The sequence below is a fragment of the Leucopleurus acutus genome (assembly GCF_964270905.1).
Source record: "Leucopleurus acutus genome assembly, chromosome: 14".
NCBI classification, from domain to species: Eukaryota; Metazoa; Chordata; class Mammalia; order Artiodactyla; family Delphinidae; genus Leucopleurus; species Leucopleurus acutus.
In genome coordinates this window covers 50295264-50310687 of record NC_139156.1, presented here as the reverse complement: position 1 = coordinate 50310687, position 15424 = coordinate 50295264, and the positions used below count along the sequence as shown (strand labels likewise).

At 34.7% G+C, this 15424-nt stretch overlaps 1 protein-coding gene across 4 annotated transcripts in view; it reads left to right on the top strand.

The window, feature by feature from the left end:
- The window catches only part of CCSER2 (coiled-coil serine rich protein 2), a 160156-nt gene that overhangs the window by 139903 nt on the left and 4829 nt on the right, over nucleotides 1–15424 (top strand). The window contains exons 10-11 of one of the 4 annotated variants that reach the window (XM_082855084.1): nucleotides 3207–3339; nucleotides 9233–9272. The exons of 2 other annotated variants lie outside the window; for them this stretch is intronic. In XM_082855084.1, the coding sequence (XP_082711210.1) occupies nucleotides 3207–3339; nucleotides 9233–9272 (173 nt within the window). The remainder of the gene's footprint in view (nucleotides 1–3206; nucleotides 3340–9232; nucleotides 9273–15424) is intronic. One more of the 4 variants, XM_082855082.1, reaches the window with a different exon arrangement.

Below are 15424 nucleotides of genomic sequence, written 5' to 3'. Positions count from 1 at the left end.
TTTCACCCAATATCCCACAACAGTTACATTTTATATAGCTGTAGTACAGTGTCAAAACCGAAATTGACTTTAGAGAATGCATAGTTCTGTGCCATTTTATCACTTGTGTAGATTCCTGCAACAACTACCATATTTAAAACACAGAATTATTGCACCACTACAAAGTTCTCTCTTCTGTGCTGCCTTTTAATAGTCACAACCACTTCTTCCCTTACCATTCCTAACCCCTGACAACCACTAATGTCTTCCATATCTAAATATTGTCATTTCAAGAATTTTATATAAATGGTGTTATACAGTGTGTGAGCTTTTGAGATTGGCTTTTTTTCACCCAGCATAATACCCTGGAGATCCATCCAAGTAGTTGTGTCTATCAGTAATTTGTTCCTCTTTACTGCCGAGTAGTAGACCATAATATTGGATGTTCCACGGTTTTTTTAACCACTATAATAGATAGACATGTTGGTAGTTTCCAGTTTTTGGCTATTAAAGATAAAGCTGTTATAAATATTTGTGTAGATGTAAATTTTCATTTCTCTAGGATAAATGCCCAGTAGTGCGATTTCTGGGTAATATTGTAACTGTACGTTTAGTTTTCAGAGAAACTGGCAAACTGTCAGAGTGGCTGTGCTATTTTAGATTCTCATCAGCATTGTATGAGTGATGCAGTTTCTCTGCATCCTCACTAGCGCTTAGTGTTGTCATTATTATTTTTTAAATTTTAGCCATTCTGGTAGGTGTGTAGTTGATATCTCATTGATTTGTTTGTCTTGGGGGAGTAAAGAATGGGTATCATTGTATTTGTTTTTTAAGATTTTTAGGTGCTTGCAGTGTGTGTCCAGGCCTGTCAAATGTTATATCTTCATCTCTAGGTAAACACAATAACTTAATTTAATTCAGTTTGAATCAGTAAACAGAGTCTCCCGTTTGCTGGGGACGGTTAGGCAGGGAATGTGGGACATTTAACATCTTTTAAACTCCTGACAGGTTCTAGGTATTTTTACAGATACTTTCACTTAAATTATTTTAAAGAACTAATGATTTATCATGAGAGACAATTTAATACAGTTGATTGTTTTAAGTGCCGTATAAATAGAGTTATAAAATTAAAGGATAACAGTGACTCTGGAGTTGGGGGTGTGTGAGCCAACTGAATTACAACTAAAAGTGAGACGTTTCTTAGAGATGAACCATTCTATCTTAGTTCGTTCAGGCACCTATAACAATATCACAGACTGGCTTATAAACAATAGAAATTTATTTCTTACAGTTCTGGAGGCTGCAAATTCCAAGATCAAGGCACCAGCCTGCTTCCTGGTTTATAAACAGCCGTCTTTTCCCTGTGTCCTCAACATGGTGGAAGGGGTGAGGGGGCTTTCTGGGATTTCTTTCACAAGGCACTAATCCTATTCCTGAGGGCTCCACCCTCATGAGCTAATCACTACCCAAAGGCCCACCTCCAAACCATCACACTGGGGCAGTAGGTTTCAACATATGAAACTTGGGGGCGGGAGCACAAATGACTTAGTCTGTAGCACATTCCAATCCTGCATCTTACAAATGAAGAGACTGAGACTCAGAGAAGATCAGTGGCTTTCTCAAGGTTATAGGCTCTTAGAAGATCCAAGGAAAAACACAGTTCCCTGATTCCCAGTGGGTACTATTTCCATAAACCCTCAGGGAGACGTTATTTCTTTGAGAAGGAATCTCTGACTGCTGGTTTAGTTTATTTACAAAATCCCTATCTGAAAGTTTCTTTACCCAGTGCAGTGAGTAGAAGCTGGTCCTGCCTGGTGAAACCCATAGGGAGAAAAGTACATGCCCCTTCTTGGCTGAGGACTTGCTTTGTGTAAAGGTTTTGGACCAAAACATCTCTGAAACAGCAAAATCGAGTTGTATCAGGTAATATCTATGGAGAGCACCTGGGGTCATCACCCTATTAAATATTTCCTAATCTGTTTTCACAAACACCCATGGCTAAATTAGTGGAGAAGTTACAATAATTTCAAAAGACAAGATCTTTATTTACTAGGATACTCTAAAGATCATTAATTTTATTTAATTTCTTGTAGCTATTTGTTTCCTTAATCAACATAGAAAATGGATCTTTTTTTGGTTTTTGTTTTGTAGTGAGCAATGTAGGATTATTCTTAAATTTAAATGTGTCTGATTATACTGAACCTGAGACAAGGAATGTTGATACAGGAGTGGACATAAGTTTTTTATTTGGATCAGTGTTCCCGAAATATCTAAACATCAGTAAAATACATTAGTAATCTTCTGGTGCATCATTTCTTTATCAGATTAATTGCTGTGAAAAATTATGCATACTTTATTTTGCAAATTGAGCTGGGTGTGATGATGATTTACAAGCTCATTTTTCTTGATGCTATCATGAGTGTTTCTATAGTTTTATGTGTGGATATGTCTCATCAGTGAGGAGGCTAGGAATAGAGAGACATGAGACCCAATCTGGTTCTATTTGTGTGAACAAATTCTCTCTTGAAGACCCAGTTTTACCTGGAATGTGAGGAAATAGAAGTAAATGACATTTCTGTTGTTTTCCAGTTCTGATAATCTGATCAAAATAAGTAAAGCTAAGAAGCCACAAGTTAATAAAATTAAAAAGTTTGCATGTGTAACCTGTGGCCTGTATGTCACATTCTTGATATAGTACTCACTCTTACAACATCCTAAGTCTTTTGAATGCTGTGTTGGTTCTGCTATCTTCAGCTAATGTTCTTTATTTTAGCTGCTAATCCTTTGAAAACCTATGAGTTAAAAAAGAAAAAAATTTTGTATGATAATTTTTAATGCCTAATTTATTATTGATGCAGTTTCTGTGTGTTTAACTCTTAAAGTCTATCTCCCCTTTTAAATGCTTTCATTTTTTGCAAAAAAACTGGAATCTGCTACTTTAAAAAGAGATATATGATGATAAATGTAATTGTATGCCAGAAAAAATATATTATTTCATATGCATTAACTACAAATATTAGAGGAAAATAATTTTTTTCTTAACATATGAAAAATAACTAGTTTTGGATTGTGATGTATTTTTAGTAATTTGGGCTGCCTGTATTTAAAAAAATGAAATCTGTCTTCTCATTAACACTGTTATTTTTTTTTAAAGTATGACTGTGGTTTCTCTATTTTTTGGTTCCCTTTTTTATTATACCTCCCTACCCCCATCTCTCTCTGCACAGGGTGGGTATTCTGCCCCCTCCTTCTCTCCTTGGCAGGGCTCCTTCCAAGGCATCCCACGGACTGTTCCACCGCACCGCAGACAGAGTGAGTCTGTGTCTCTCACTCCTATCCTGCTCTGGCTTCCCATTCATGGTATTCCCCTTCTGCATGACTATCCCTCCCCAGCACCTCCTCTCCCTCCAGAGTGACCTGCAGGCACACGCTAAACCAGCACTCCCTGGGCTCTCCTCTCTTAATTAATACTTCCTTTGACTGCATGTAAATAGATTTTTCTCCTTAGAGCCTTAGGAAAGCTGTCTGAAGTTAATGTCATTCTAATGCCGTTTAAACCTATTGCCAGTGACCCTATACCTACTGACATGCATCTGTCTTTAATATATTTTCTATTTTCATGACCTTGAGATATATGAATAAAAATTTTTTAAATCTAGTCATGTTAAAAATGTATACACTATCTGCAGTAGTATAATGGACAGATGCATATTGTTTAGGGAGCAGGCTTACTAGACCATTGCACATTTCTTTAAATATTTTCTAATCAAAAGGTGTTGATTGTGTTTCACTGTCATCTAATACAAAAATCTTTTAAATCATTTTTAAGAGTGTTTTTTAATAACTAATATGTCTTTGTAATTTATCAGCTGCTTTACAGTACAGAAGAAATGGCTTTTGAATATGCATGGTTTACTAACATTTCTAATGATTTAGTAATTGTTTGACTTAAAAAAAATCTTTGTTTACATTAAATCTGCTTTCCAAAACAGCGTTTATTATTTTGTATTATGTACTTAAGTATATAACTGGTAAGTTGGTTATATTTTATCTTTTTTGAAAAGTCACCCAAAAAAAGCTAATGTTAATGAAAAAGATATAAATGTTGTCAGAGTCACTTTTATGCCTTCTCCATAGATTTGCCCTGATTTGTGATTCATATCAATTTTTTCATAAATTATTCTTATCAAAGTCATGTGAAGTATCAAAGGTCCAAAAGGGGGAAATTTTAAGCAGTTAAAATTTTAAAATGTGATTTATTCAAATAAAACTTTATTTCTTGAATTAGTCGATTATAAAGTATCAACATGAATTTGAGACAAGGTTTGAAGTTTATTTTTTGACCATTATGCCTTTCCTTCCCTTTTGCACTTTTTAAAGAACAATGGAATAGAGTTTGCATAGGCTTTTATATCAAGTTTATTTACTAGCAAGTTAATTTGTTGGGTGAAAGCGTTCCTCCCTTTTCCTCCTTTCCCATCTCCTACCACCTTTGTAAATCCTCCTTTTTACTTCCTTTGCTTCAATTAGGTTGCTTTCTTCTCTATTTGAAGATGGCTAGCACATAAAGAATTATACTAAATTGCTAGTGAACTAATCTGAATTTCAAAGGGCAATTACAACAAATGATAATGTATTCTTAAACTGTAGCCAGTATACTGCATGGTTGACAGATTTACCTCAGATTGAGGTAAATTACGCACCTACCTTAACTTTTCTGAAGCCCCCTTATAGTCCCTGTTCTTTTTCTCCACTGTTCTTCTCCCCTATTCTCCTTCTCAGCTACATGTAATATGGAATTGGAGTTTAAGGTTAATTATTCAGTATTACAAATAGTTTAGGTTTATTTTTAAAACATGTTTCCCAGAAGCACCCATTTCACTAGTTTCTCATTAGTATAGCTTTAGAAATTACTTATCCCTCACCTGAATCGTTGGCTCTCCATTTCCAAATGCTTCTTTCTTCTTTGGGTTCAGAGGTATTTTTTTCATTTCCAACTATGAAGCAGCACCGTCTGTCCTTCAGCACTACTATCAAGAACTGTCTTTCTAGTTTTCTAAGTCAAACCTGCTTTCTCTGCATCTCCAAGTTAGCAAAAAGAAAGTTTGGTTCGCCAGAGTTTGGATGTGTTGGCCACCTAGGAGAAGGTATATAATTGGAGTCTTTTCCTGGGTAAGTTCTCATGGCTTATGCAGCTAAGAGAACTGGCCCTGAGACTTGATCATTGAGACTTGTAGAACTCTGTTTGTGGAAAGTGCTAACTAGAGGACTTATTCACAGCTTTTTTTTTTTTTTTTTTTTTCGGTACGTGGGCCTCTCACTGTTGTGGCCTCTCCCGTTGCAGAGCACAGGCTCCGGACGTGCAGGCTCAGCAGCATGGCTCACGGGCCTAGCCGCTCCGCGGCATGTGGGATCTTCCCGGACCGGGGCACGAACCCGCATCCCCTGCATTGGCAGGCTGACTCTCAACCACTGCGCCACCAGGGAAGCCCTGTTCACAGCTTTTTGACAGCTCTTATTGAGCTTTGAAGGTTCCTTTAAAGGAAATATGTTTAAACTACTACACTTTTAAATTTACCCTGAGAACGCCTGAAGGAGTATAAAAAAATAATATAAAAGAGTGTAAAATAATAATGATTATTATTTTATAATGATAAAATATAGAGAAGGAGAAGGATATGAAATTATGGGAGTAAATCCATAGTTTTCCAGAGAGTTTTGGAATAGGTGTCCCCATTTCCTGCACTAAACTGCTATGTATTCAGTGAAACAATATTTGTCTCCACATTTAGTCAGTTTGTGATTTCTAGTGCTGATTTTAATTTTTGAGAGGTTAATTCTGTAAGTGATGGTATGTAGTTGAGAGAGTTCTCCTACATTATCGTGTTTCAATAATAAGTTCTTTCTGATGCCCTCTTGAACATCAACTTAAGCGAACTGCCTTTTTTTGTAAATGCAGAAGCCAGGTAAGCTTGGCTATTAGTCTTCAGTAAGGTAGTCTGTTTTTGTTTTTTAAAATGTGTAAGAGTAGTGGACCTAATAAAACAGGCATAAAGAGATAGCCTGTTGTAGATATTGCAGAGAGTGAAATAACTAATGTTTACAGGGACTATTTAGCTCTGGTAACTCCAGAAAGCTGCAGTGGCCAAGGATGTTCTTGGTGAATTTAAGAATAACTCTAAAAAAATGGAGATAAAAGGAAAATCCTGGTCTTTTTTTTTTTTACTTTCTCAGGAAATTTTGACTTACATTTCTTTTCTCAGGTGTATTACTAGTCTCAGCTTGATGATGCTTATCTCCCAGTTTCAAATTAAATTTTCCCTAGGTTAGCAGAAAATATCTACATTTAAACATTCAAAGGTCTTCCTGCTGTCAGTAGGCACTTCAACTTTTGTCCAACTGACTTAACTGGCATTGGTTTAGTCTTTCTAATTTCCAACTGTGTAAAATTAGGAATGATATATATATAACCTACCTCACAGTATGAAAATTTAATAAAAATAATTACTTTTGGCAAGTAACAGCCTTAATGGTAATCTCAAGTAACATTTCTTGCCAGAGCATGTGCTTTCAGGAATACCTGACTTTTCAAAAAGTATATCTTGGAATAATACCTATTTCTTATCATGCCTAAAGAGACTTAAAATTCGCTGTTTAACACCTTTCTTGAAAGAATTTAGAAATCTTAACTTCCTTTAGCTTCCACATACAGTAACTTAAATTGGAAGAAAAAAGTTGTTTTTAAGCAACAAAAGTAACAAATACATGTTTATGTCTTAATAGCCATATTAAGCCCAGCAGTCTCTTTTTTAAAAAATTTTATTGAAGTATAGTTGATTTACAATGTTGTATTTAGTTTCTGCTGTACAGCAAAGTGACTCAGTTATACATACATATATTCTTTTTCATATTCTCTTTTATTATGGTTTATCACAGGATATTGAATATAGTTCCCTGTGCTATACAGTAGGACCTTGTTGTTTATCCATCCTATATATAATAGTTTGCATTGGTAATCCCAAACTCCCAATCCAGCCCAGCAGTTTCTTGATGCAGTGCTGCCTGATTTCTAAATTTATATTATAATAATCACTAATTGTATTCACCAGAATTATATTAAGAATGGCAATTATATTGCCTTATATTTTCCTCCTCCTCTTACAACCTTCAGGGGTTGTTTCACAAACCTTTTTTGACAAATTCATTTTACATCATAACCCAGTATATATTTACTGAATGAAACTATATATTTACAACCCAAGACACACGTGTGTATATTTAATATTCAGATTAAAGATTCATGGAACAGTACTTTCTGTTAGGACATATGATACTCTCATATTTTTTTCCCAATTTTTTGTTTTGCTTTTTTTCACATAGTATTATATGAGCATTTTTTATATAGTAAATATTTCTTGAAAACATTTTAATGGCTACATGATAATACATTATCATGTGACTATGATATCATTTATTTAATGTTTTCCTGTTGTTTGACATTGATGTTGTTTCCATTTTCCCCTATTAAACAGAGATACTATTATAGTGCAGTTTATTCTTGTGTTTAGATCAGTGTCAGCACTAGAAGGATGGGTCTTAAAGGATGTGTGCTTTTTAGAGATGCTTGATGTGTATTGTTGAACTGTCAAACATGTTCATAAGGTATACATTAACGTGGCTCAATCCGATTGGCTTCACCATGTGACTGTAATCAATTGTACATGTAAAGATAGCATCAGTCAGTGCTTTAATCAGAATTTAGCTCTGAGAGTGACTTTTCATAAAAATAAAATATTTTTGATGAAGTCGAAAAGAGTAACTCAGTAAAAACTGAACAATTTGATTTTACAGTAAGCTATTTTTTTAAAAGTGTGGTTGATATAGAATATGGCACTGTGTCCATATTTGCAGTTAATTCAAGTGCAGATTAGTCATTGGTTAATTGACTAGAAATGTGCATCAAACTCATGGTCCAGGAGGCCATCCCATAAACGTAGGCATGGGTTAGTTTCTTTCTCAACACCTTGCAATTATGAGAAACAAAGCAATTGCTGTTATCTGTATAAGCCTTTTATAGCCTGCTCTGCAGATTGTGGGATTGTCTTGTTAGCTGTATTTGTTGCCATATCATAGTGCCTGCAGTATCCTACTCTGGATAAATATACCATGCGTATTGGTCACAGCAGTGGAATTGTACTATTATGATGTTATTTAGTTTAGTTTTTTCTTTTTCCCTGAACTGTTCTCCATCCCAGAGGTAGATGCTGATGGGTTCTTTGTCTTAGAGATACAGACTCATGAAAATTAAGCATCTCACACTAATTATGCCTGTGCAGTAAATACTTACTTAAGTCACTATTATTCACGTCCATAGTTTTTATATTTTTAATTAATTTGTATTGGAGTATAGTTGCTTTACAGTGTTGTGTTGATAGTTTTTAAAAGCAGTTAACTGATCAACTTAGAAAAGTCATTGAACTCCTTATTTCAGAAATTGCTTATTTATAATTTATATTTATCAGTCATATATCTTCCCTAAGTTCTCTGAGATCTAGAGGCACTATTCTGAGATCTAGGGAATGAGAGCATTCCTGGTCCTCAGGAATCCTTGGAAGCTTTGATTGGGGTCATGTGAATTATAGACCAGAATTCTTTGAATCTAGTTATATTAGGGATCCAGTCCTGTCTTCCATCTCTATAGTGATGTGGGGAGCCTTGCTTATAATGTAGAACATTATATTTAAGACATACATGAAAATCATATTATTCTTTTATTGGTCTTTAATGCAGCAGCAGTTAAAAGTAAACATTCAATTGTATTTATAATATGCAAGACTGAAATTATTAAAAATAATTTCTACTTCCTTTATAAGGGATTACATGCAGCTAAACCTTTTTAGATCTTTGGAGTATGAATATTAATTGTGTCAAAATTCTTTTCAGTATTTTATTTGGTAAGATTCTTCAAGTGATTCCTTTTAAGGGTAAGAAGATTATATACACTGTTCTGTGGATATGAATATTTGTATTAACTTGCAAACCACTTCAGCAAGAAAGTATAAATCTATTAAGAATATGTTTTCATTTTATAGAAATATATTAAAATAATAAGTCCTAGAAAAATACAACAAAAGAAAAGCAAATACCGTTGGCTGCTACCCAGTCATGGCAATTCCTTGGTGTTGTATGTGGTCTCTGACACCACTGTCCTGTCTTTTTCTTGTCTCTGCTCTCCCATTATGCCATTGGCAAGGAGTTGAGAAGTTAGTCCATTACTTCTCTGACAAAGCGTGGTACAGTACAATTTCAGATTTTTTCCTACCACCTTCTTCATTGTAACTTTTCCCCCCCAGTTTGCATGATGCATGTCAGAGCCTGCATGAAATTACAGGCATGTTATAAATGGCTCCATTACCATCTTTCTTTTAACCTTTGAAATGTATTTAATAATGATAATAAACTTGTATATATCAAGAAAATAATATTAGGTCATTCCTGTGTCTGTTATGCAATAGCATTTTTATGAACATTTTCTGTTTTCTACCTTACACACTTTGACATATTTTTACTCCATCAGGACTTGATATTTCTAGCTGCTGTCTTACTATTGGTGACTTTAGAACAAGAATGTTTACAGAAACTTCCTTTGTATGTTTACAGATATGACTATTTTTTCTTATGTTAATGCTAGAAATCTTTGAAGTGCTATGAAATGGTGAAGGTGAAGAGTTTTTGTGATGAGTGCTAATTTGCATTTCCTGGTGTTCAGTATATTTCCTCCAGTGGGTCTCTTGGAACCATTTTTCCCTGGAAATACTGCTTCACCATGTGGCTTGAATTTGGTGTCTGAGAGTTATCCTCTGTAGGACAGATCAGCTAAGAAGGAAATAGGACATTATCTAGGAAAGTTAATACCTGAATGTTGGTATTGAATCTGTCTTTTTGAATTTTTAAAACAATCATCTGGCTATATTGCATATTCTGAAAGTCTGTGAACTCATTGGACTTAACCCAAATATCAAAGAATAATAAAATTTTAGTGCTGCATTTTAAATTCTCTGTCAGTTCAAATTCTGGCTTTGCCATTTACTAAAGTCTGTGAATTTGGAGATTCTACTTAATTTCATTTAACCTCAGTTTACTCATTTACAAAAAGAAGATAGTACCTTCCACCTAAGGTCTTGTGATAATTAGAGATTATGCATGTGAGCATAGAGTTTGGTTGTCTACCATTGGAAAGAAGGGAAACCCTTCTTTTACAGTCTAGAGTATAATATTTCTCAAGTATATGTAATGTGTTAGGCATAATACTAAGCACTTTATATGCATGTTATCATTTGTGATTTACAACAATTCAATGAGGTGTAGGCACTATTATCCTCATTTTACAAGTTACAAAATTCCATCTCAGAGTAGTAAGATAATTTACCCAATATCTCACTGATAGAGATAGAGCCAGAACTCAAACCCAGATCAGTCTGACTTCCAAAGCTCAGTGATTCAATACTGTGTTGTACTAGCTCCTTCATGTAGCCACATGTAAATTTTCTCTAAACGTTAAAGTGCCTTGCATGTCCTAGCTCTAGTTTATCTCCAGGAGGACACTTGAGGAATCTTGACTTCTGTGTCATATCAGATATGCCTCCTGTGGATTTAAAACATTTAGATATGACTGACATTATTGAGATATGTATTTGGAGCCTAGAAACCTTGCAATCTGTAGCAACTAGTTTATTATAATACTATTATAGAAGTTGCTTCCCCCCCCCCAAGATGTAGTTACGAAAGGACAATGGCTTGAATTAATCATTTTCACACCTTTTCATAGTCGTGAGTGACATTTACTGAGCAATTTTGATGTGCTCTGGGAGGTTCTATCCTAAGTGTTTTACAGTTATAATCATTTTTAATTATTAGAATTAGAAATGGAAAATAGTTGAATGCTTGTTAAGACAGTTTCCCTAACATATTTCATCCAGAAATGTCGAGTCTCCCAACTAAAAAACATCTCTGGCGTAGCTGGTGGATCATTATGGGAGGTGCAGGTCATAATGGGAGGTGCTGTGTTCAAGCTAACATGTAATGAATCCTTCATGCTATGCTTCTAAACATGAATCGTTAAGCTGACCCCAAACTTATTTAGAGAACACATTTTTTTAATTATAAGATTTCTTTTCCATCAGTTATTAAGACTCGTTTAAATTAGTGCTGCATCATTGACCTAATAGGGGAGTATCATTTTGCTAGTCTGTTACCAAAGAAGCCGTGCTGGAATATACCACTTACCAATACTCATTTATTTATTTATTATCTAGTAAATACATATTTAATCCCTGCTGTGTGCCAAATACTGAGGATACCAACTACAACAACAAAAAATTAATAAAGCGTGGTACGTGCCTTAAGAAGCGCATAGTCTCTGCTTATCTTTGTAAGCAGCACAGAAAGACATTTAAGGTTATCATTGAAGATGCCTATCAAGTCCTTGCATAATACCCAGTAGTGCCTATTGCTGGTACTCTTGACCTTAACATCTGTAGCCATTGCATCTGAGAAGTCTCAGAATAGTGTGCTGAAGTGTATGTATTTAACTACTAAAGTAAGACTTGAAGTTGCTGAGTCCAGTTAGAAGCCCTGAGTTCTTTCAGTCTAGGAATGGATCCACATTTTTAAGCTTTAGTAACCAACCTTTCTACAAGTTGCAAGGATGGAGTACTAAAGCTCTATGAATTTGTGACTACAGAGAGTTTCCAGAGGTCCCTGCAGTAGTGGGGGAATTCGTTTTGCCCTCTGAGTCTTGTGGGCGGCTGAAGCTATGTAATGAATGGGCTGGTGGGCAACTTCCCCAGAGGTCTTTTTTTGATACAGGGCAATACCTCGTCTTTCATCTTCGAAGCTGGAAACCCGAACTCATCTTAAATTTCTCTATCTCCTTCAAAACTCTTTCAATCATTTCCAGTTTCTTTTCCTATATCCTAATTTTAAACCCTTATAATTTATCACTTGGGCTGTTAGCAATGGCGTACTACCTGGGTGTTATGCTTAACAGTCTCATCCCCTACTGTTACATTCCTCACCGATCCCACCAGAGTGACATTCTAAAATACACATTGGGTCTTACAATTCCTCTGCTTAAAATTCATCAATGTCTCCCATCATCTACTGTACAGAGTCAGAACTATTTGGCCTGATGCGAGTTCCTTTATGAGTTGGCCCTTGCCTACACTTTCCTACCAACATTGTGCTTGCCAATTCAAACAATTTGAAGTTACTAGAACATAATCTTGTTCTTTTTTTTTGCCTTTGTGTTTTGCATGTACTGGCCCTTTACCCTGAATGTTCTTCCCTTCTTGTCTTCTTGGCAAACTCCTACTCATCTTAAAACTCAGTTCAGATGTTTGCAATTCTTGGATGCCTTCTGTGACCTCTCTAATCAGGCATATATTTTCTTCTTGCTTCTACATTTTGTTATGCTTGAGACATGGTCTCATCATTTGTCTACCTGACTCTTTCTTATGAGGCCTCTCAACCACAGGAACAGCATTGTGTTCAGGTTCATATTTTCCTACACCTACTACAGTGCATGATATATCAGACATTTTTTAAATGAATGAATGGTTTTGATATTCCTTCCTATTGATCTTATTATCCCTGATTACATGGGATTTTTCTTTTTATATTTAAAATGCATTCTGAAAACACCTGTGGTAGTGCAGTAGTAAACGTGGGCAAGATGAATTGTTAATATACAGCTGAGAGTTTAGAATTTGGGGGATTGTACTGCAAGCAGCAAGCTGTCCAAACACATCTTTGCTTTTGCTTGCTAGATGTTAAGAGGCAACTTGTTGTTCTACTTGTCAACAGGTAATTAATGACAACCCAGTCTTTAGTGGGTAACCAGTTTTACAGTCTTCCACAAATCAGGAGTAAGCCTTTCCTTGGTCCTCACTATAGTCATTTCTTGATCTTCTTCTAGAGACAGAAGATCAAGTAGCAGAATTGATTTACAAACTAGTTTTCAAATAAGTAATAAAATAAGACGTTTATTTTGGGATAGGGAAATTAAATTTTTATTTAAAATAAACTTTTAATAAAAATATAAAATCTATATTATTCAGCATTTAGAAACCACTGATTTATTTAATGTAATTAAATGATAGTATGGACACTTTTTGTATAATTGGTTAGTCTAACTCCTCTCAGTTAAAAGACTCAAAATTTTATTATTTTTTAAAAACCTGATTATTTTCTAGTTCTTTAGTATTTGTTATTGAGCTTTATTGCCTTTAATACAAGCAGAACATCTTTCTGACATGACACTCTGCTGTATTTCCATTTAGTTCTCTGGTAAGCAGTGGTCATTTGGGTAATATAAGTAATCAGAACAATGCGCATGGATAATTTATCTACAGTTCATAGTGCCCCTTTTCTGGAGGCTTGATTGTCTTAATAATCAGTTTAACCTTACTTAGAAAATTATACCTGTATGCTTTGAGCTGGTAGTGCATATTTATACCATTTTTTTCCTTATGGGCAATAGACATATTACAATAAAATCATTTATTTAGATTGTCACTGATATTTTCAAAGGTCTTAAATTGTTTTAAGATTTTTAATTCGAGAGTAGACTATCTTATTGTTTTTAAAGGTGAAAAGAGGTAAAAAGGGAAAACAGATCCCCATTCAATTAACCGTTTAATGTTGCACTTTTCTCCTCCTTGGTTGCTTTTTTTTTTTCCCTTAGGTAGATTTTGGTTTGCTTAATAGGGCCCTGCTTTATATTTTTACTGATCTTTCTAAAGAATATATCACTTTGGCATGGCCAGGTTTTTCTAGGGAATCCCAAGGAGAGTCTTGAATAAATTCCTTGATGATTTTAGTACCTCTGAATCATCTCTATGGTGATATATTGTGAAAATGCCCAGTGACTTTAACTAGGACATTTATCTTGAAGCAAAAACTGAGATGACTTATTTATTTTAAATATTCTAAGATAAAAGATTAATGTAACATATTCTGCATGGATTAACTTTGAGTAGTCATTTTCCTGATGTTTATTATTATTATAAGTAGCAAGTTGACCCCATGCCATCACGATCAACCATCCCTCCATGAATTGGTGACCTTTGTTCTCAGTAACTTGTAACCCCTCCATAATCTAATCCCTGATTTCTGACTCTGGTAGCCATCGTCCAGTGCTGGTCAAGGAGGTGAAAAAAGGAGCAAAATACAAGTGATGCAACATAAATAGATTCACCCTTTCTTTTGGGGGAAATTAGAGATACTGTGTAGATTTGTTTGTGGATTAGCATAGTAAAAAAATTATTAGTAAAATATGGTCTTTTAAAAACATTCATGTTTCAAAGCCCTTTGCCAAATTTTTTGGCATTTTCAGCCCACATTATTTAATAGAACGTATATATGAGTGTGTGTGTGTGTGTGTGTGTGTGTGTGTGTGTGTGTGTTTAAACATTTAGAGCAACTATTCCTGTATCATGATATGACCAATAGGCTCTGCCCCATAAACTTTTAACTGTTTGGGCCATTGAAAGATAACTTTAAGATTCATATTTCTTTACTGAATGCCCCAAAGTAATGGAAGTTGTATGTTTCCTCTGATTTGTATAGAATATAATCACACAGTAAGCTCCAGAGAAGTGTGTGCAAGGCATGTGAGCCGTAAGAACTTTACTTTTGTAGGCTTCTGAGCTTCAGTTCAAGTTACAGGCAACTTGAAATCTGTTTTAATCTCAGACATCATTCAAAAGGCTGGTTATTTTTAGTTTTATTAATGGACATTTGCTCTTGGGGAAGGTAAATCTGTTTTTCATATATCAGCCATAAGAGAACATTGGTTGATCCCTCAAATGGCAGTGAGACAGAACAAATAAGCTGTGAAAACATTTTATTCTGAAACTTTTCAGTAAGAATATTAAAGGTAGGTTAACATTAGCTAAAGATGTTGACCTATTTTTTTTTAAGTAATTAGAATTTCACATCAACTGAGAACATAATCTTCATTCTAAATTGTTTATCTGCTGGTAATTTTAATTCTCGATAGAGGTACAGCACCTGACACTTTGAAGTTAATGCTTCCTCTGATGAAGTGTATTGAAGTGGTATAGATCTTCCCTTAAAAAATAAGCCTTTAAAATGGGTAATAAGATCTGAAGGTCATAGTTGCTATCATTCTGTCAAGCTGTCTTATAGATAAAGTTTTAAATAATTAATGAATCAATTAAGGTAGGAATCATTTTTTACAGTAAATCAGTACTTTAATATTTTTCTTTTCTCCTGTTTGATTTTGGATCTTGTTTAGTGTTTACTGCCTGTACCATTTTTTGTTTGCATCATCACTCTTGTATGTGTCTCATGAATTACTTGAATATTGCAATTTATGTTTTAATTGAAGAACCCCCACATGCTTCTCATATTAAAACATAAT